At 41.3% G+C, this 22895-nt stretch overlaps 1 protein-coding gene across 2 annotated transcripts in view; it reads left to right on the top strand.

Moving 5' to 3' along the window:
* Positions 1 to 22895, top strand: part of LOC137891440 (dolichyl-diphosphooligosaccharide--protein glycosyltransferase subunit STT3B) — a 60534-nt gene that overhangs the window by 33664 nt on the left and 3975 nt on the right. For both annotated transcript variants that reach the window (XM_068736036.1, XM_068736037.1), the window contains exons 6-15: positions 8369 to 8467; positions 9018 to 9164; positions 13542 to 13590; positions 14394 to 14548; positions 16213 to 16424; positions 16892 to 17079; positions 21132 to 21303; positions 21573 to 21746; positions 22181 to 22294; positions 22441 to 22650. In XM_068736036.1, coding sequence (XP_068592137.1) covers positions 8369 to 8467; positions 9018 to 9164; positions 13542 to 13590; positions 14394 to 14548; positions 16213 to 16424; positions 16892 to 17079; positions 21132 to 21303; positions 21573 to 21746; positions 22181 to 22294; positions 22441 to 22650 — 1520 coding nt within the window. The remainder of the gene's footprint in view (positions 1 to 8368; positions 8468 to 9017; positions 9165 to 13541; positions 13591 to 14393; positions 14549 to 16212; positions 16425 to 16891; positions 17080 to 21131; positions 21304 to 21572; positions 21747 to 22180; positions 22295 to 22440; positions 22651 to 22895) is intronic.

The following is a 22895-nucleotide window of genomic DNA, read 5'->3' as shown; positions in this document are numbered from 1 at the left end:
GCCTACAGCGGCACAGTAATTGAGTTAGTTCAAAGTTGTAATGGCTCACCGCTTTCCATGATGCATACCTTGGCCTGTGATCCGGAGTCCGGTCCGTGACCCGCTGTCACACACCGGCCCTCTCTCGCTCCATCTTCCCTCGTCTAATAGAGCACAAATACCGTAATGAAATCCAGCTGGAATTTCATTATCTCACCAGCAGCATAGAAAACATGGGATTGAAACTCCTCTGATGGATGCGTCTACTCTCTAATGGGCCTCAGCTCAGCTGCTGGTTTGTGGCACCAGCTCGGGTCGTCGCATCGCTCAGCGTCTAGATCACAAAAAAAAAAGAAAGCTATTGATGAAAGCACAGACAACATGGATACATCATACAACTATCAATGTTTATAAGAGGCTGAAGGCAGACTTTCATAACTTTCATTTTGTGTTGATTCTGGCGGTCCCTGTCGACGAATGTGGTATTGTTGCCGAGCACCAGAGTCCCTTTGAAAACCTCTCATTTTACTGCAGTGTCTGACGGTCTGCCCCGCTCAGTCCTGGTTCTGGTTCCTAGGGTAACAGTTTTTTATTGTAAAAAAAAAAAGTACTGTGATTTTTACAACCCAATGTGTATTAATATGTGGCTGAAAGTAGTCCTCAACAAACTTTCCCCATGTTTAATTAACTACAATTCAGAGGGACAAGATTTGACAACTAGAAAATTTCGCAAGAAATTTTGACAGTGTGGCTTCTACTGCCTGAAGACGTCGCAATATATACATAAACGCTGATGTTACCGGCAGTATCGTTGAGGTTCGATTGAGATAATGCTTCTCTCTTTTCTGCATTTTAGATTCATACTCTTGAAAAAGTTAAACCAAGTTAAAGCTGACGCTTTTATTTTGAAAACTTACCGGATGCTCTATCCCTTATCGGTGTCTGACTTCCTGCCTGGGTCGATCTGCTCTGTGTTAATTGACGCAATAAACCCGAGCCTTGGGCTCTCGCGCACCCTTCATTGAGGCAGAGTAGTGTTTGCCTCCCCTTAATGTCAGATCAGCAACACTAAATATGTTCTACACAGACGTGAAATACAGTACCTATTATATGGAAAGAAAGGACATATAATAAAAGTGTCTACAAATATTACAGTGTGTGCAGGAATGAGACAGCAAAAGGCACGCGCTCAACCCAGTTAGTGAGGGATTCACAGTCTGAGGTGAGGAACAGCTGGTCACTGCCTCATCTCACTGTCTCCTCTTTGTTTGAACAGGACATACGCTAATTCAGAGATTTTGATTATAAAAATGTTTGGAATAATACAGAAATTACATTTATAGCGTAGATCAGTAGAGAAATATTAATATTTATTTTATTTTAGCATTATTTGTTTTTTACATTTCATCATCACACCCTGACCGCACGTCCCTGCGTAGAGCTCTGGGTGAACACAGATGGCTACAGTTTGTACTTCCTGATTCAACAACAACAAGACGTCAGTGATGACAGGAGGAACATCGCGCCAACCGCATCGCTTCAAACGCGTCGCTCCAAACGCCCCAAACGCGTCGCTTCAAACGCGTCGCTCCAAACGCGTCGCTTCAAACGCCCCAAACGCTCAAAACGCGTCGCCTCAAATGCGTCGCCTCAAACGCGCCGTGCAAAATTCGCGTCACTGCAGTCTCATTGTGTCTGTGCAAAGACTTTGTATGTAATCTCATCTCGCGAATAATTCGCCCTGCGTTCGGTGTGAACACAGCTGGCAGCCTCGTGGGGAGGGGAGGGGGGAGCTGCGCTCATGTGATTGCTTGAAAATGAGGCTGACATCTGATTGGCTACAGATAGGTCCATGTTAAAAAAAAACGTATTTGTGAATCCGGCCAGGCAGGGGAGTCTCAAAAAACCCACCAACAAATGTGAAGAGATCCACAAACAAATCCACACAAATCCACAAACAAATAGAAAACATCCACACACAAATACATACAAATGCAGAAATATATTTGTTCTGCGTGCATTTGTGAGTCACATTTATTTGTAAATCCTTCTGTGTAGAGACAGACAGACAGACAGAGAGAGAGAGAGCGCGTGCGTGCGTGTTACTGGTTGCCATGGTGACGACGCAGGGCCTGGAGAGTCTGTGAGTCTGTTTGTTTATAAACATCAGTAATTAGCTGAATTAAGAACACCTGTGAGCTTGGCAGACTTTTCATGAGAAAACACTGGAAAACACCTGTCAAACAAATGCACTTTATACCAAAACCATGGGTCCAATCAATAAAATAAGTGCACCGTGAGAGAGATAAGACTCTGCCGAACGCCCTGGTATGTTTTTTATGTTTATAGTGTTATAAATGTGAGCGCCAGCGCAAGTTACAAAACTGGTACCGTCTGCTTTCTTTGACAAATTTCTTTTCTGATTTAACATGGGGTCTAATGGAGCAGTCGGTTGGAGTTCATGTCGCTCCACGGCTGTTTGAGCCAAATGTGTAAGTCCGTTGGATTCCATAGACACTTTGTTGCGACCAGCACAACATTTCCAAGCTTTTTGGCCAAAAATGGTGTATAAAGAGTAAAAATTGTGGGAATGGGAGCAATTTGTTTGGAAAAATCACAGAACATTTTCCTGCTCTGCTTCACTCTGACCGTGATGTCATCACTCTAGCACTTAACGAGCTGCGCAGTACACACCCATTATAAAATCTGAAACAGACCCAAAGTTTTGCTGAAACTAAATCGGTGACTTCATGAAAACTATGCTAGCTAGCAAAATGTCCATTTGGCTCAATAACGTCCATCAATTTGTCTACGTTTTAAACTTTGAATCATGTTTCTACGTTAAAGTATGGCTGGTCAATGTGGGTCCAAAGTTAAGTGTTTTTTTTGCTTTCTTCACGCCGAAATCCCATTCAAGTCAATGGGCCGATTTTTCATCGTAGATTGCGATTTTCGGGGAAACCGCTGGACGAATTTCTTATAAAAGTCATAGCTCACGATTCCCGATCAAGCCGCACGTGTTGAATTACTTTTTGAGCAGGTGTTGGCAACGCTGTGGGGCAAGTTTCGCGGCAAACTCTGATGTGGAAGATGGAGAATAAGAACTAGAAAATGCATTTCCTGCTGAAAATGCGTTGGAATGCTGAAAGCTGAAATGAATTGCAAAAACATTGCTGAAAATACAGAAATGAGAGACTACCTGTCTGAAAAATGTTGAAGCCCGAAAGCATTTAAACTGCACTGCTGAAAACCCTTCTAGTTGAAACGTCTAACTATGGTGTCTGTAGCTGAAAGTATGAGAAAGAAGAAGGCTTTGAAAATTGAAGAAGTTTAACAGGATTTGAAGATTTTCTCCATAGATATTTTATTCAAAACAAATTGCAAAAAGCTTAATAATTCAAAAATGTAAAGATTATAAATATGAAAAGTCATATCACTCTCTCCTGAAAGAGCTGAACATGTTGATATTCGAATGGTTTCTGTGGCTTAAAAAATGTCAGCAGTAGTGATATTTGTAGAAGTTGTAGTAGAAGTATTGTTTGAAGTAGAAGTATTAGTAGCATTAGATATATTTATAGTAGTAGTAGAAGTTGTAGTTGTAATAGAAGTATTATTAGTCGTAGAAGTATTAGTAATTCAAAGAAGTAGTAGAAGTAGTCGTAGTAATAGCTGTAGCAGTGGTTGTTGTATTTAATATAACAGTAGTAGTAGTAGAAGAAGTATTAGTAATAGTAATGGCAGTATTTGAAGTAGCAGTAATAGCAGTAGTAGAAATACTAGTAGCATTCATACTAATAGCTGTAGTAGTATTAGTACTGGTAGTAGTATGAATAGCAGCAGCAGTAGTAGTAGTAGTAGTAGCAGTTGTAGTATAAGTAATAGTAGTACTGGTCGTATTAGCAGTAGTGGTAGTAATAATAGCAGTAGTAGTAATGGTAATAGTTGCAACAGCAAAAGTTGTAAAAAGTTGTAGTAGAAGTAGTATTAGTAGCAGTAGTAGTAATACTAGAAATATTTGCAGCAGCAGTAGTAGTAGTTGTCGTAGTATTAGTAAGAACATTAATTATTTCAACAAAAAAGCCTCATTTTGAGCTTAATGTTTAAATACAGTTAATCCATGGGGCTTTTATTTTGAAAGGGTGGGGCTGGGTGGGTTAGACAGGAGGAGAGGAGACTGAATCATAATGTTAGATAAACACAAACAGGTTATTAAATGACAGGCTTCATCAAAAGCATTTCAGTTGGAATTCATTCGGTGGGGCTTGTACTTTAAAATGGTGTGTGTGTGTGTGTGGGGGGGGGGTCCTCTAAAAGTCTCTAATACCTGAATGACTGTATAAGAGATACACACGCAGAGAGAGAGAGACACACAGAGAGATAGAGAGACACACAGAGAGAGAGATACACACGCAGAGAGAGAGAGACACACAGAGAGATAGAGAGACACACAGAGAGAGAGAGATACACACGCAGAGAGAGAGAGACACACAGAGAGATAGAGAGGCTTGTGTCTGTGAGTCTGTGTGTTTATAAACATCAGTAATTAGCTCAAGCACGAACACCTGTGAGCCTGCCGCCTTTTCATGAGAAAAAAACTGGAAAACACCTGTCAAACAAAACCCAAAAAACACCATAACCATAGCCCCTATTGCTCCAAAATGAATACTCGAGAGGGAGGATGACTTGAAGAACAGATCATGCGAAAATTGTGTCTGTAGTGTAAAAAAAAGTGGCTTCAATGGCGATTTAGAAATGGGGTACGGTTGTCTGTGCAAGACTTTTTTGAAGTACGTTTTAACATTGGGGTCTATTGAGGAGAAAGTTGGTTTTCCTCTCAAGTAAAGGCTTTTGTGCCAAATGTGTAAATCTGTGAGATTCCATAGTCATATGTCTACAACAAGGACAAGATTAGCTACGTTTCCATCCAAAAATTATGCATGTAGAGTGAAAATTGAGGAGTCAGTCGCAAAAGACAAATATTTTTTTCACAGAAATCTCAGGCTTCTCTTCACTCTAGCGATGACATCACGCACTCTAAGCTGCGCAATACACACCCATTATAAAAGCAGAAAAGGACTGAAAAACACATAAAAGCAAAATTGCTACAGCTCAAAAAGTATAAAAGATATAAAAATGATTATAACATACAATCATTGATCAGGGTTTTCTCAACATTTGAAAGTTTAAATGGTGTCTAGCTGAAAGTATGAGGAAGTAGAATGATCTGAAAGTTGAACAAGTTTAAGAGGATTTGAAAAGTTTCTCCATAGACATCCCATTCAAAAAAAAATTGCAAAATGCTTAATAATTAAAAAAGTTGAAAGATTAGAAACATAAAAAGACATAGCACCCCTCTCCTGAAAAAGCTGAACATTTTCATATTTGAACGGTTTCTGTAGCTTAAGAAATGTGGACGTTATTAAGTGCCAAAATACGTACGGAAGAAATAGTTGAAGAATAAAGATTCGAAGAACAATACTTGGAATGCTGAATCAGCATTCCAACAATAAGCCCGCAGGATTACAGTCAGTGTGCTTTGGCACAGGCAGTATTACTGCCTTGTGCCACAAAGCCACACTGAATAATAAGCCCGCAGGATTACAGTCAGTGTGCTTTGGCACAGGCAGTATTACTGCCTTGTGCCACAAAGCCACACTGAATAAGCCCGCAGGATTACAGTCAGTGTGCTTTGGCACAGGCAATACTGCCTTGTGCCACAAAGCCACACTGAATAAGCCCACAGGATTACAGTCAGTGTGCTTTGGCACAGGCAGTATTACTGCCTTGTGCCACAAAGCCACACTGAACTATAGGTTATTTTGCAGAAAAAGATTTACCCATAAAACCAATTAAGAGTTTCTGAAACATGATAATAGTTTGAATCAGCTGCACCTCGACCAAATACAATATTCACTGCCTAACCCTAACCCGTTCCGGCATCCCTAATAATGATGTCATCAGCAGAACAACAGGAACCTTGGATCTGCTGCTTTTAAATGTAACAAAACGGTTTGGTCTGTGGGGCTTTCTGAAGGACTGCAGGTTCTGACTGGTGAGCAGAATTTGAGCTAAATATTTCCCCCCTCTGTTCCCTCCACACGTGTCAAGGCAATGAGATAATCAAGACACAAAATCATATGAAAGTCTGTGTTGTTCCAACAGAACAGCAGGCTATTTTCAACAAGCACAAAGACAACAAAGACATTCACCTTTTGGTGTAGTACCAATAATAATCACGTCTACTTGTGAAGACAGCAGTGGAGAGAATTGTGGTTTGGTACTATGCCCAGACACAAATTGGTGTGGATTTTTTATTTATTTTTTTCCTCCACACACGATTCCCTTTAGTGAGTTTATAGCTACGGATGAACTGCAAAGAACAAAGTTTTGCTCTTATTTCACAGTGACGACCACATCGTCCATCCCTTGGCTCAACATGGATTGATAATTGCCTTTAATGTTCTGCTTTAACACATTAGTTATTTAAAGGTAACATGGTCCAGCACTTCACTGTACAATTTGAGAAAAATTTCAGCTTGAGGCCCAAACGTACTGAAAGCATCTAGAGACCTGTTGTTTTAAATGGTTGACTATTCGGTGCGTGTAAAACTGCTTTGACGCCTCTACTCCGACCTTGTTTTGATTTTGGAGCGTCAATGAGAACCCAGCGATCAAAGCCTTATTTTTTTTTTATCTTTGCAGCTGCAGCCCCAGTTTAGAGAGCGCTAAAGGAATAGATAGGTTAGGATTAATCCTCAGAGGACAATATTTTATTAAAGAAGTGTTTTTGTTAGTCCTAACAACTCCAAAAGAGTGATACATCTTCCATTTAGTGGATTGTGTGGTGCTAATTTAACATGATCTACTTAAATTTTGATATCAAATCAATAATGTGACACAAAAGTGTTGAGGGGTATCTGTAATGTACAAGACTGTTTCCTATATAACATCCTGTTCCTAGAATACTGCTGGCTCAGTGGTGTTGGCATTTCAAATCTGATGCTTGCACGATTGAGCATCATTAACGCACACCATGCACAATGAGGTGTGTCCTTTAACGCTACCAGTGTGTTTGGGCCTTCAGAGGGAAAAGGAACCAGGAACTCCGTCGTCACTTTCGTTGTTTTAAAGAGGATACGTTGTGGAAGAACTCACTCTTTTAGTGCATCTATTTAGGTATCTGGAGGGCCTACCAACCCACAAACTGCGAAATAACACAACCCAGTTAGTTTTTTTGGGGGGCTCTCTAGATCAGGAAACGTGTGTTTCAACAAGCCAATCAGATTTGCCTCCCACTCCTATGTCGCATGCATGCACGCGCGCTTGACAAATACATTTGCAAAGTGCACCATATTTTTCTTGTAAGCCAATCAGGGCTTCCTCAGGAGGGGGTCTTTAAGAGAAAGGCGCTAAAACGGGGCATTACAGACAAAGAGTGAGTATATTTAGACAGACTGTAGGAGAAAAAAAACGTGTTTTTTGATCATTAAGCATGTGAACATGTTCTAGTAGAAACCAAAAGTACAAGTAGGAACCCGTAAATGAGCTTGATATGACCCCTTTAATGAAGCAGTGCAGACCTACAGACTGCTTCAAGTTGTTACCAACACCGTAAGTACGGCGTGTAGACACACAGGTGGTTAGAGTCAATAAAAACATAGCAATGTTCTATTTTTGTACGTATCTTGTATGTAATAGACTCTGCAGCTCGTCCGAGACAACTAACCTTGTCATGTCATTGGCTGTGCTTGTCTGGAGGCTTTTGTTACTAGAGCCTTCTTTGTGTTCCTCCTTTGAAACAGTTTTCAGGTGTCACAGCGAGCCCGTTGTCTGGTTGTGCCGCCAACTATAAAGTGTGCAAATCGTTTGAACTCTGACGTTTGAAGTCTGAAGTTTGCTCTTAGACCGTCAGTCTTGATTTAGGCTCAGAATGCATTTTGTTGCGTGTGTACTGCATCAAGGTCTGTGAGGTTGTGTGAATGGGGGGAGGGGTTTTAGAATCACTAACACTGCATGTGTGTATTGTTCTCTTCCTTATTTTATCTTTTGTAGAATTATGATAATTTTTACATTTTGTTTTTGCTCATCATTGATATGCCTGAGTGAATTTGAGGCAATGCATGCTCTGCAGAAAAATATTACTGTTGTGCAGTGCCTTTTGGGAGTATTTATAAGAATTAATTTCTCACAGAGAATTTTAGGAAGCAACTTTTGACGTTGAGGGGAGAGTTGACGTTGCATTGTTGTGCGTTGTCGCGAAAAAAAACACCTGACATAAAAACATAGAATCGATGCCTCGAATGGCCCTGATACCGATCTTTAGGGTCGGATTGGGACAGTCCCATAAGTAAGTGGTGGCTTGTCTTTAACTGCTTCTTTCTCCCTCCAGCCTACAGCACTTTCTACATCATCGGCCTGGTCTTGTCCATGCAGATCCCCTTCGTAGGCTTTCAGCCAATCAGGACCAGTGAACACATGGCCGCTGCAGGTCAGTAACCAGTAACCTGTGGTCTGGGTGGAAAGTGCCAATGATTTGTGTTTTACTGCAGGTCTATGGACTAAATCGTAATTTATGGAGCCGAGTGCAAAAACTACATTCAACCTGTAACACAGTATGGCCAGAGTAGAAAGGAGGAACATTTACAGCATCCAAAAACCTTTTCAATGCACACACAGGCATGGCAGTGTTGTTTTAAGATTGACTTGAAAAAATGTGAACCTGTCCCTTCTAGTAGCAATGCTTTTTTTCTTTCTTTTTTTTTAATTTCCAGTGGAGATCACATATATATTAATATCAATCCATAAATGCAATGAGCCCTCGAAGCGGACTCAGTGCAGACTCAGATATTGCCAGCAGAAAAGCCTTAAATCATGTGGACATACACAATACCAAGGCATTGATTGTTGTTAAATACTCCTTTCTTTATGAAACTAAAATGAAAATATTCTGAAAAGGGCTCAGATAGATAACTGATAACTATATTTACTGCTTGTACTATGAATATATTTTAAGTCGTCTTTGTGCGGTGTCTCTGCAGGGGTGTTTGTGCTGCTTCAGGTCTATGCCTTCCTGCAGTACCTGAAGAACAGACTAACCAAACAGGAGTTCCAGACCCTGTTCTTCCTGGGAGTCTCTCTGGCTGCCGGAGTGGTGTTCCTCTTCGTCATCTATCTGACGTATACAGGTCGGTGAACATCGTCTCACAGAAAGTGAAGCAACCACAGTTTTTGCTTTTTCCTATTTCTCTCTGTCCAGCGGTTCTCGATACAGAGCTGGATATGCACACCACACCGTCACTGTGCTCACTGTAAAGCTGACTGGTCCCCCGGTTCCACATTCAATAGAGTCTGAGAATGTGCCGTGCAAACGTAATGACTAATATGGATTTACATTTTCAGTTTGTTGCAAAGGGAAAAAAGAAACAATGCTGTGTACACAACAGCTTTACTCAGTGTTGTATTTCATCTTGTTTGTTTGATTTTGTTTACATTGACTGGCTGGTTCTACTTCAAAAACTACTGCTCGGGTTGCCCATTTTCATAGCGTTTTACATACAGGTGCAGTCCCCGTTCAAAACGTGCCTGTTCGGATGCTTGGCCCATTGGTTCCTAAGCAGCACACCTGCCATGACATAGTTGCACCACAAACCCGTCGCTGCTACCCGTGGTCAGAAAATACCAGTGAAATACACTGTTGGTCATGGGGGAAAAGCACACCCAAGTCGCTGCTACTCGTGGTCAGAAAACACCAGTGAAATACACTAAACACATGAATCATTTCCAGGCAGGCATATTGGTCGCTGGCTTTGACAAAACCAGAGCAGTCCACTGATGCTGCACGGAGGCTGTTCGCTCGTTTATTCAAAGTCTATTATTATTGAACGCGTTGCGTGCACCAAATTCGGACAGTGCACATCCTCGTTGTCAGATGAACGGCTCTTGAGATATGCAAAGTACACGCACGCACACAAACAGAGTTCTTTTAAGACAGTCTGATACGCCATTCTTTTAAGACTTCATTCTAAGACTGAGGGGTTGCATATTGATGAGTGATAATTGGGAAGCAAGGTTCTGTTAAAGATTGCTTATGAAAAGTCTGAGTTGTGGAGAGAAAAGTGGAGTAACAGTTGTTCTGATTGGTTGGAGCTATGGTTTTAAACAGACATTGAACCATTCACAAAAAAAAGCTATCGGAGATAATAGGCCTGCATTATACTGATGAGCTACAATCAATACTCCCAGCAATTTCCTAAAACATCTGGGCACTGTAGTTTTTTTTTTCATAAGTTATCCTAAGTTTGTTGAATAAGTGTATTTTTTGGGGACTATTTTCAGCAGTGGATTAGTGAACATTTCAGGCAGCAGGAAGATGTATGTGAGATTGAGTTGAGATAAACTACAGTGTGTGTTCATGGTAATGTAGCACCCCGTTGCCACAGAGACCCGGTTCAAACACCGTGAAGGCATATACATGCAAGAGGCAGCGTTGTTATGAAAATAGCAAACTTTATTAGTATATTATTTATTATATACCTGAAACCAGCCATCCCCCAAACACACGCCGTCCCCTCTGTACAGGATGCCTCCCAGACACTGAGCTCCCGACGCAACCTTATAATGCGCCCCACACTACGTCTCCGCTTGTTGCGAGAGAGAAAGTGGACGGACTCTCGGCACACCCGCTCGTGGCGGCGGAGACAAAGAACGGGCTCTCGGCACACCGCTTGTGACGGTGGCGAGAAAGAGAAAGAACACGATTTGCCAGCAGGTGCATCTTTTCACCTAATCAGGGCCCGTGCACCCCATAACCGGTACGGCGGACCCAATCGTTTTTCCCCGTCAGTTCCACTTGGTTACAGTAATGAAGGAACATGTCGGCTAGTGCAACAATGTGGCTCACTGATGTGGTTTTAATAGTTTGCGGACAACAAAGCAGCCCCATGTCACAGAGGTGATGTATCAGGCTTTGACACACACACACACACACACACACACACACACACACACACACACACACACACACACACACACACACACACACACACACACACACACACACACACACACACACACACACACACAAAGTGTGCTGACAGTAGGAACATCAGCAGGCTTATCCTTTTAAGATGGGCCTTTAAGAAGCCAAGATCATACATGTATTATCCGTGTGTGTTTTAGGACCACCTGCAAGTGCTGATTCATCATTGCACACGCCGTGCTGCATTGACAGTAGGCCGGCCGCCGGAGAGAGCTCATTACGGCTCATCACGTCTGTTAGAGAGTCGTCATGTGATCGATACATGCAGGAGGAATGTTGCACGGCCAATTGCACGTTCCCCCTGATGCCCGACAGAGTACACAGACCGCTGTGTGTGGGCCGGCGGTTAGACACCTGTTTGTTTAGATCAGTGGTTCTCAACTGGTCTGGCTGCGGGATCCACCATGACCCCTTAATGACAAGCCGCGACCCAAATGTTCAACTTCTCAAATGTATTTAATGAAAAGATGGTGCAGTTTGAACCTGAGCTGAAAATGTCCTCTGCAGTCGTAGTAGTAGGGAGCTCTCTTGTGCAGAGAAATTGTTCCCGTCAGTCCCCGTCCCACACGTTTCATGTAAACCAGTAAAACTGATTTGTTTATGTCTGTAGATTCGTCCATTTGTAATGCAAAATGACCACTTGCCTTAATTTGAGCTGTGGTCTGTTGTTTGATGTCATCCGACATGTCTTCAATTCACCTACTTATAGTGTCATTTGACAGAGGTATAGTTTTTTGTTTATCCGCTGCGGATTGATCCAACAAATGCCGCTTCAGTTTTGAAGGCTTCATGCTTTTTTGTGCCAGAACCTCACTGCACAAAACACACTGAGGTTTTTGTCCTCTTTTGTCCTCAATGTAAGAAAATCCATATCTCATGTAGTCTGTGTCGTACTTGCGTTTCACTCAATTAGCATGAAAACAAACTTTGTGGGTGTTTTTCTATACTGTGAAATGGCGGGTGTGTATTAGCATTACAAGGCATTAACGCCAAATACTTGTTTAAGCCCGACGGACCCAAATTCGGGTCCGCTGTAGCATTTACCGTCGAAAAAAGTCAATTTATGCATATGTACAATTTATGAATATGTTATATACCAAAATAAAATAAAAAATCTGGGTAAAACAAACAATCTAAGACATTTTTACAAACGCCAAACACCATTCTACACAACTATTATACGCAAATAAAAGATTTATCACAATATCACATATTTCTAGCCATAACTCGCTCTTCTCCGAGTTAGTATCACAAAGCTTAGCGGTTTAGCATAGACAACCGAGATAGCAAAAAGCAAGAACATTTGACACAGATTCCAGAACTACCATCAGAACGTCTCCCGTAAACCATCACAAGGCTGTGAGCAAACAAACACCAGAAGCACAATGCGCAATATCCTTCAAAATCATCCACAGCTCCTTACCTTTTCGTTGTTCTGCTGTAAATCTCCGCTTAATTTCATCAACAATATTTCTACGTGTTTCCGGTGCGTCTCTGAAATGTCCCCGTGTAGAAACAAGGGTCTGTCTAACTAGGCACCGTAGGGGAAGGGATTTTATTTTCGCCGAATCTTTATGCACGTTTCAGGCGACGCGCCACGGTTTTACTCCCCACTGGCTAACGCTTCTGTCAATCAAAATCATGATGGGTCTGTTCAATAGCCAGGACTCAGACGCTTCTAAGGAGGGTCCATTGACGGAAATCAACCAACCATAGGCTGAGCTAGGAGACATGGACTGGAAGCCAGATGAGAAAATCCCATGGATGACAGACATAAACAGGCTCAGAGAGGATCCAGGCTCTCTAAATGATGCCAAACTGCTGCATGTGGATAGATTGAACACTATTAGTCATAAAAGAAGTGACATATATAATTATATACTATATACAATTGCAATGGAACAGCTGGAACAAAATTACATTTTGGTTGACCTTGGCTGAAATCTCTGCACTCAAACCTCTCTAGCTCTTGAATGCTTCACTTTATCAAAGAAAAAATTGTGCAGAGAGACTCTCAACCTATTGGGCTATGATCTGGGAGAAGTTTGAGCTTACAACTACAACATTAAAAAAAATATATCTTAATCGGAGATAAAGAATTTCAATTTGTGCTGTGTTCCATCTTAATGTACTCTTAACCAGTAACATATATACTGATATTTACAAATCTGAACAAATCTCACAAGTGTTAGCTTTCTAAAATACCAAAACTATTAAAATACACCTTATATTTAGACGAAATACACTCTCTTTACTATGGGTATGCAATTTTCGAGGAGAGGCCTACAAATAGGCTTAGGGCTTAATTAAGGAGTGTGAATAACTCTGCTGCATAAAAAATCCCCTTCAAAATAAAAGCACAAGATTTTTTATTTATTTTTTTTATTTTTTCAAAGGTCTGCGACCCACTGAAAACGGGTCCCACCAGTTGAGAATCACTGGTTTAGATGGACTTGTGAGTGTATTCTAACCGTGTGTGTGTGTGTGTGTGTGTGTGTGTGTTCGTGTTCGTGTTCGCCCTCAGGGTACATCGCTCCGTGGAGTGGACGTTTCTACTCCCTCTGGGATACTGGGTAAGTTCTCCCAGCTGACGTCTTGTAGTTTTGCACAGGACAAAGAACCTTAGAGCAGAGCGGATGATAATTAGATTTGAATCATGCATGGTAGCACGTTTGCTTATAAATCTGTTAAACTGTACGAGACAGAAAGTGAGTTTCTTCAAAGATTTTTTTCCAGCTTGTCTGCTGGTTGATTTATTCCAACTTAAGTCCAGCTTTTGATTTAGTCCACCCGTTTAATCAACACATGCTCGGGATAATGATTTAGAAAGTTGCGACCTATTTCTACCTTTTAATTATTTTAAACACAAATCAATTGCATACCAAGTACACCAAGAGTACTGCACTAAATATTCTCATGGTCAGCCCCATCATAAAATAATGAAATATATTATTGGAAAATGCTCTGTTCTCCCATCTTGACTTAAAGAAAAGTCAGACTGCAGCATCAGCTGTAAAACCCTAAAACTCTCACTGAGTGCATGTGAGCATATATTTGTGTGTTGGGTGCACAAGTATTTTTTTTTAAAGGGAGTTAAGTTTTGCTGCAGTGCAGTAAAAGTAATGAGGTGGTGATCAGACCCAAGATAACGGACATCGGCCAAACTTGATTTCTATCCTACTTTAAATGAGAGGGGTTCATTTTAGAAAAAGTGGAATATAACGAACATTATATTATTTATCTTAAAGACGAGGGTTGTTTTACACTAATGATACATTCACATAGCTATACTGTTGTTATAAAGACCTCCTCCTTTGCCTTTACCGTACTGTTTCTATGGTGTCTGACTTTTGTCTGTCTTCCACTTTATCCATAGCTATGCTAAGATCCACATACCCATCATAGCATCAGTCTCTGAGCACCAGCCCACCACCTGGGTGTCCTTCTTCTTCGACCTTCACATCCTCGTCTGCACCTTCCCAGCAGGCCTCTGGTTCTGCATTAAGAACATCAACGACGAACGCGTCTTCGGTAAGAGCTGGAATGAGCACTTTGTCTTTAAATTTAGAACCGTTATTGGCAAAGGTCACGGAACTTATATTGTTCACCGTTGTCCTTTAAATACAATCATAATGTGATCCAGCATGAGAGGATTGGATATATAAGGCAGCATTTGTTGAGTGTTTGATGGAGTTATTGTGGTGGAGATAATGAACTTTAGAGTACCATCACTATCAATAAAAGTGACATTGTAACATTGTAAATTTAATAACATTGCTGTATATTATATATTTGATCATGAAAGTTCATTCTTGACCTTGCAAACCGTACTGCAGATGGAACTGATCCTGGTCTTTGTCGTTCTATCAAAAGACAGCATTACCGTTGTGAGCACTGTAGCAACTGTACAGAGTTCCAGAGGGTTGGCTCATGGGACTTGAGATTATAAAGAAGAGAAACAATAAAGGCAAAAACATAAGAAGCACCGGTATTTATGTCTGTCTAAATTCTAAAAGAAACATGTTTTCAGAAGAAACATGAAAGCAATCAATGTATCTTTTAAGGTGAGCTTGAGAATTACAGATAATTATTACAAATATGAATCTATTGATTGATTAGCATTTCCTGTTATCAGGGTTCAAACAAAGTCTTAAGGTTTGCGAAAATGCTTCATTTTAACCGTCACTTGTTTTCAAGGTTGGGATGATGATCCATTTAGAGTCAAATAGACCATAAAGCAGGGTATGCTTTAGGGTGGGCTTACTGTGATTGACAGGTCGCTGCCGCTACCAGAGCCGTATACGGTGTCTCTAAGCCATACCTCATTACAAATATGGTAATTTCAGTTCATTGGTTGCAAAAAACAACATGGTGACGGCCGTAATCCAAGATGGCGACGGGGAAATCTCCGGCAGACCACAAACCAAAGGGTGCCGTCACGATGACTACGTCCACTTCTTATACACAGTGCAGGAAGGCGTAGACCTGAAGCAGCACAAACACCCCTGCAGAGACGTGAAATATATTCATGGTTCAAGCAGTAAATGTAGTTATCAATTATCTATCTGAGCCCTTTTTGGCATATTTAAAAAAAGTTAAAAGGCCACATTCGTATATATTGTTGTTTGTGCTGTTGTCTCTTATCAAGATAACGACAAGTTTATTTTAAACCTAAGATGTCTCCCTTTTAGTATCTATATTGCCCTCAAAAATTAATTCAGTTGGGCCGTGACAAAAAGTAGTTGTTGGAAAATCAGAATGATTTCCCAAAACAATTTAAATGGAAACATTCCTGTGAGTGTATCGGCATCGAATAACTCTACAATCAAGTAGGAAAAAAAAGTGACAGACTAGAGAGTAGCAGCCATCTGGGTCAGAGTTTTGATTATATGTACTTTTCTCTCTGCCGGAACATTTTCTGCTTTGAGCCTGCTTTCACATGCCAGTGAGATCGACCCGAAGCGGCGGCATACACGGGGAAAAGGCATGCATGAATTTTAGGTTGCTGTCAGACAGCAGAGCAGGGAGGCAGTGTACCCGTAATACAACTTGACAGCATTAAATGAAAGTAAATTAAGTAAGTCAAGTTGTATTTAAAATGAGATCAAACTCGCCAAGCTTGGTTCGTAACATCCTCTCTTTCGCTTTCTTTCTTTCTTTCTCTCCCACCCCCCTCTCCTTTTTCCTCCCACCAGTGGCCCTGTATGCCATCAGCGCCGTTTACTTTGCCGGTGTGATGGTGCGCCTGATGCTGACTCTGACCCCAGTGGTGTGTATGCTGTCAGCGGTGGCTTTCTCCAGTGTGTTCGAGCACTACTTGGGAGACGACATGAAGAGGCAGAGCCCGCCCGCCGAGGACAGCAGCGACGAGGACGACAGGAAGAACGCCGGCAACCTCTACGACAAGGTCGGCCTTGTGCAATGTCCTGATGTTTGGATGCGTTGCCGTACTGTAGATTGATGTTTGTGTTACTGTAGAAGCCGTGATGCTGAAAAATTTTATTGTTGGTGTCGCTGTCCCAGAGACAACAGGATCGCTTTCCATTTTCCTCAAAGCTTAGCAGCTACCAACAACACAGGACAAAGTGCATTTTGTTTTCCTATGTTTGGGTTAGGCTTCCAAACAGCAGCTCACAAACCAATGGATGACGTCAAGATAACTAAGTCCACTTCTTATATACAATCATTGGCTTCACTCGGCAGAACCGGAGGTTGTCGCCTGGACACCATATAACAGCTACAGCAGTCTGCCAAATATTATCACCGGATATGTCCTAAGCTCAAATCGACAGAGCTCCCATCTTGTTAGTGTTGAAGTAACCTTTACACATGGTGTCCCGTGGGCGTGTGCTCTGCTCTGCCGTCCCCCTGCAGGCCGGTAAGGTGCGCAAACACGTGTCGGAGCAGGAGAAGGCCGAGGAGGGCCTGGGCCCCAACATCAAGTCCATAGTCACCATGCTGATGCTGATGCTGCTCATGATGTTTGCTGTCCACTGCACCTGGGTCACCAGCAACGCCTACTCCAGCCCCAGTGTGGTCCTGGCGTCATACAACCACGATGGGTGAGAATAAAACTGTAGATATGTTAATATGTATGTGTATAGAACAATTTACCAGCCATGGTGATGTAGGTTTTGAGATACTAAATCCTCCTCTGACATTTCTGCCTTCAGTCTATTACTGTGTTGTTTTTGTTTACTATCACAGTGATGAAGAAATGACATTGTAAAATTCAACAGTCACATCTTTCCAGAAGCTGTGTTCCCAGTAACCCTCAGACCTTGTTGTCATCACTATTCATACTTTCTACTGAAGACATAGTCTCTTGCAGTACTGTACAGATGGTTCTGCATCTTTCTCCCTGTTGGTTTAAGCTATTTCATTCACGCTGTAGACGGAGAGTCTGTCTTGATCTTTTCCAAACCTTTCCGTTACAGCTGATCCACACTGACACTCCTCTCAATAGACGTCACAGGAAATACTGTAGCATAATGTAGTAAATATAATCGACCCCCATCAAACTGATCTGTCTGCATATTGCTGGGGTGGTGGCAGAAATGTCAGAAATGGATATCATAAGACAATTTCACACGAAACAAACTATCTGCTTGGATAGGTACTATTGGAGGTCAGGTGAATGCATTTTTTGTAATTTTGGTGAACTGACCCTTTAAGGCAGTGATTCTTAACCATGGGGCCGCGGCCCAATCGCCACCTGGTGGGCCGCAAAAAACTTTCAGTTTTGCACCTGTGGGCCGCGGGACCACGTAGGTTATCAATTGAAGACACCAGAGATATTACTGTTATCCATGAGACGCTCAGTTACAATATAGCTTCCCACCACTTGGTGGCGGTAATGCGTCAGTCAGTTGTTTAACAAGCTCTAATAAGCAGAAGAAGACACTCAGCTAGCCGCTAGCCTGTAGCGAAAGTTATGGAGAAGTATTTAAAATAGGGCTGGGCAAGTTAAGGACGCATTAATTAAATAACGCCGACAATTACACAAGAACCGGCAGCGAGCGATGAACTGCTGTTTGTGTGACGTCTCTTCCTGCTCCCCCGCCCCCAAATTGATCAAATATGACAATATCAAAACACATATTGTCGTGTTTTTAAATAAACATATAAGCACGTACGTTTTTTTGTTTGTAATATGTATAATAAACATATTTAATTATCACTACTGAGAATTTAACAAACATAAACAAAGTAGATAAGTTTGCAGTTTTCAAGGTGTATATTTCAAATTATATCTATTACACATGAAAATAAAGTTGTGAACACTGGCTGAATATCTATTATCAGAATCATTATAACTGTATTTTAACTACTACTGTGTAAAGGGAATACTGCTGTTAAAAAGAACCTGATTTGTTTAAAGTGTGCAAACCAAATGATATTGCACTTTTGTTCATATAGCAGTACTTTTAAAATAAAAATAAGCAATACACTACTTTTGAATTCATTATTGAATTTTGCGCATAACAATGCGTTTAATCGCAGAAAATCATGAGATTAATCGCGATTAAAAAATGTAAGTGTTGCCCAGCACTAATTTAAAACAAAAAAATTAAGACGAAAGTGGTGCCAAACCCCCCCAAAAGTCTAAATTTACAATCCTGACTTCATTAAGTTTGGCTTTGTGAACGGAGGTAATGAGGCAGAGCCGAGAGCCCAGTGTGTGTACTGTTGATTCAGCATTCCAAGTATTGTTATCCTATTCTTTATTGTTGGAATGCTGATTCAGCATTCCAAGTATTGTTATCCTATTCTTTACTCCGACTATTTCTTCCATATGTATTTTGGCACTTAATACCTTCCACATTTCTTAAGCTACAGAAACCGTTCAAATATTTAAATGTTCAGCTCTTTCAGCTCATGAGTGCTATATCTCTTCATATTTCTAATCTTTCAACTTTTTGAATTATTAAGCTTTTTGCAACTTATTTTTTGAATGGGATGTCTATGGAGAATATTTTTAAATCCTCTTAAACTTGTTCAACTTTCAGATCCTTCTACTTCCTCATACTTTCAGCTAGAGACACCATTTAAACTTTCAAATGTTGAGAAAACCCTGATCAATGATTGTATGTTATAATCATTTTGATATCTTTTACACCTTTTGAACTGTAGCAATTTTGTGTGGAATCCCACAGATTTACACATTTGGCACAAAAGCCTTTAATTGAGAGGAAAACCAACTTTCTGCTCCATAGACCCCAATGTTAAAACGTACTTCAAAAAAGTCTTGCACAGACAACCGTACCACATTTGTAAATCGCCATTGAAGCCACTTTTTTTTACTCTACAGATACAATTTTCGCATGATCTGTTCTTCAAATCATCCTTGCGCTCCAGTATAAATATTGGAGCAATAGGGGCTATAGCTATGGGGGTTTTGTTTAACAGGTGTTTCCCAGGTTTTTCTCCTTGAAATGGCTGCAGGCAGGCAGGTGTTCTTAATTCAGCTAATTACTGATGTTTATAAACACACACTCACAGACTCTCCAACGGGTGCGTCCTCACCATGGCAACCAGTGACACACACGCTCTCTCTCTGTCTGTCTGTCTGTCTGTCTGTCTGTCTGTCTCTCCCAATCACTCAGTCCATATATCTGTCTGTCTGCTCTTCTCATTCACTCACTAAGTCCATATATCTGTCTGTCCTGCCTGTCTCTCTCTCCCACACACTCAGTCCATCTGACTGTCTGCCTGTCTCTCTCTCCCACACACTCAGTCCATCTAACTTTCGGTCTGCCTGTCTCTCTCTCCCACTCACTCAATCCAGATGACCGTCTGTCTGCCTGTCTCACTCACTCACTCAGTTCATATAATTGTCTGTCTCACTAACTTACTCAGTACATATAACTGTCTGTCTCACTCACTCAGTCCATCTAACTCTCTGTCTGCCTTTCTCACTCTCTCACACTCATTCACTCAGTCTCTCTATCTCTGTCTTCCTGTCTATCTGTGTCTCTCCCTCTGTCTTTCTTTATGTCTCTCCCTCTCTCCCTCTGGCTCTCTCTCTGCTACTACTACTACTGCTTTTCATGCTACTACCAGTACTAATACTACTACAGCTATTAGTACGATTGCTACTAGTACTACTGCTACTGCTATTACTTAAAATACTACCATTACTATTACTACTACTACTACTACTACTACTACTACTACTACTACTACTACTACTGTTATATTAAATACTACGACCACTACTACGGCTATTACTACGGCTACTGATACTACTACTTATACTACTTCTTCTAATTACTTCTACTACTAATAATACTTCTACTACAACTACAACTTCTAATATTACTACTACTACAACAAATATCACGACTGCTACTACTAGTACTTATTCTAATGCTACTAATACTTCTACTACTAAAATACTTCTACTACTAAAAATACTTCTACTACTACTACTACTACTACTACTACAAATATCACTACTGCTGACATTTAAGCCACAGAATTTGTTCGAATATCAAAATGTTCAGCTCTTTCAGGAGAGGGGTGATATAACTTTTCATATTTGTAATCTTTAAACTTTTTGAATTATTAAGCTTTTTGCAAGTTTTTTTCAAAGGGATATTTATGGAGAACATCTTCAAATCCTGTTAAACTTCTTCAACTTTCAGCTACAGACACCATAGTCCGACGTTTCAACTAGAAGGGTTTTCAGCAGTGCAGTTTAAATGCTTTCGGGCTTAAACATTTTTCAGACAGGTAGTCTCTCATTCCTGTTTACATACACATGATAAATAAATGTGATGATCACAATGTATCATGTCATTTACTGTATTTGACAAGGTTTTTGCATGTTAAACTGTAAGTGACTTTGATTTAGTTATTGAATACAAATCAAACCAAGAATGAGATCAATTAGTTAAATCAATACAGTGTTAATATTTGAATGGGCCCTGGGCCACTTTGTACTTGAAAAGTTGGGCCCCAAGGTCAAAAAGGTTAAGAACCCCTGCTTTAAGGCACAGTGATAACCAGTTTCATTAAGGGGTTTTACTTTAGTAAAATCATATAGCCAATGTACAAATATACATAATTGTGACTTATCCTCTACCTACCCGTCCATAACTTTCTCCACCAGCTCTCGTAACATCCTTGACGACTTCAGGGAGGCCTACTACTGGCTGAGGCAGAACACGGACGAGCATGTCAGAGTGATGTCCTGGTGGGACTACGGCTACCAGATAGCGGGCATGGCGAACAGAACCACGCTGGTGGACAACAACACGTGGAACAACAGTCACATAGCGCTGGTGAGAGCCGCTGTGCCTTTTTATTGCTATCCATTACATTTGATTTCTGTCATAATAAACAGGTTTGATAAAAGCAAACTTTGATTAAAGATTGTTGATTGATTGTATGCCTTTAGTGTATTGCACCACCAAGTGGACATAACGTTGTATCAAGACCTTCACTACACTGATCTTGTTGTGTAAAATTAACGGAGTGGCCCATTCAATATTCACCTAGTTTTACAAGTGACCTCTGTTAAATGCCAATCGTAAAAAACTGTCCCTCTCAGGTGGGCAAAGCCATGTCATCCAACGAGACTGCAGCCTACGAGATCATGAGGTCGCTGGACGTCGACTATATCCTGATCATCTTCGGCGGGGTGATCGGCTACTCGGGCGACGACATCAACAAGTTCCTGTGGATGGTGCGCATCGCTGAGGGGGAGCATCCCAGGGACATCAGGGTGAGAGAGGCATCACTCACACACACACACACACACACACACACACACACACACACAGACTGTAGCTCTGTGTTTTTAGTGGGTAACGTAAGAGAAGGACAGCGCTCTGCAGCTGTTAAATATTTATCGCAGAGACGGTGGATGAAGTGCAATTCATATTAATGTTTGATGCTCTCTCTCTCTGAGGGAGGGAAGTGCTGCGGGAAATCAAGGATCTGTGGGTGGAGTTGTTTGGGTGCGAAATCAAATAAAAATCACAGATCAAAGTGTGTGTGTGTGTGTGTGTGTGTGTGTGTGTGTGTGTGTGTGTGTGTGTGTGTGTGTGTGTGTGTGTGTGTGTGTGTGTGTGTGTGTGTGTGTGTGTGTGTGTGAGAGAGTGAGAGTTCACTTATTTTTCTCCCTCCATCTGTCTCTCTGTTGCCTCTCAACTCCAGGAGAGTGACTACTTTACACCGCAGGGAGAGTTCAGAGTGGACAAAGCTGGTTCCCCGACGCTACTCAACTGCCTTATGTACAAAATGTCTTACTACCGCTTTGGAGAAATGCAGGTACGTCGCCATCAATAACACGTATCTTTCTGCACTGCAGCGTATGCTTCCATAACTGACGCGATAATTGATCGCAAAAGACATAGAACTAGTTTCAAATAGGATTTGGACACAAACAACTTCATCTGGTCTTTGTCTCTGTTCAGCTGGATTTCCGGACGCCGCCGGGCTTCGACCGGACGCGCAACGCCGAGATCGGCAACAAGGACATAAAGCTGAAGCACTTGGAGGAAGCCTTCACCTCGGAGCACTGGCTGGTCAGGATCTATAAGGTGAAAAAGCAGGAGAACAGGGACCGAGTGGAGCACAAGCTGCGGGGCGCCGACACTACCAAGCAGAAGTACACCTCCAAAAAGGTAAGCAGGGATCCTCTACAACCACCGGACCCAGTCCAGACTAACAGAAGTTGTTTCCACACAAAAACACACTCAATTAGATTTAACTTGAGGGTTACAACTGCATGCACTGTGTTTTGGATGTAAACAAACACATTATTCAGATATGATTAGATGATAAGCTCTGAACTGAGGCAAAAGGAATTTTCATTTTTACCACGCTATTTCCCGAGCCCTCCCAAAGCTTGTTTATTTGTTTACCTCGA

Source organism: Cebidichthys violaceus, unplaced genomic scaffold (genome assembly GCF_023349555.1).
Source record: "Cebidichthys violaceus isolate CVI_PGR_0920_01 unplaced genomic scaffold, fCebVio1.0.p SCAF_7, whole genome shotgun sequence".
Taxonomy (NCBI): Eukaryota; Metazoa; Chordata; class Actinopteri; order Perciformes; family Stichaeidae; genus Cebidichthys; species Cebidichthys violaceus.
The sequence above is the reverse complement of the archived record's forward strand: the minus strand, read 5'-3'. Positions and strand labels throughout refer to the sequence as shown.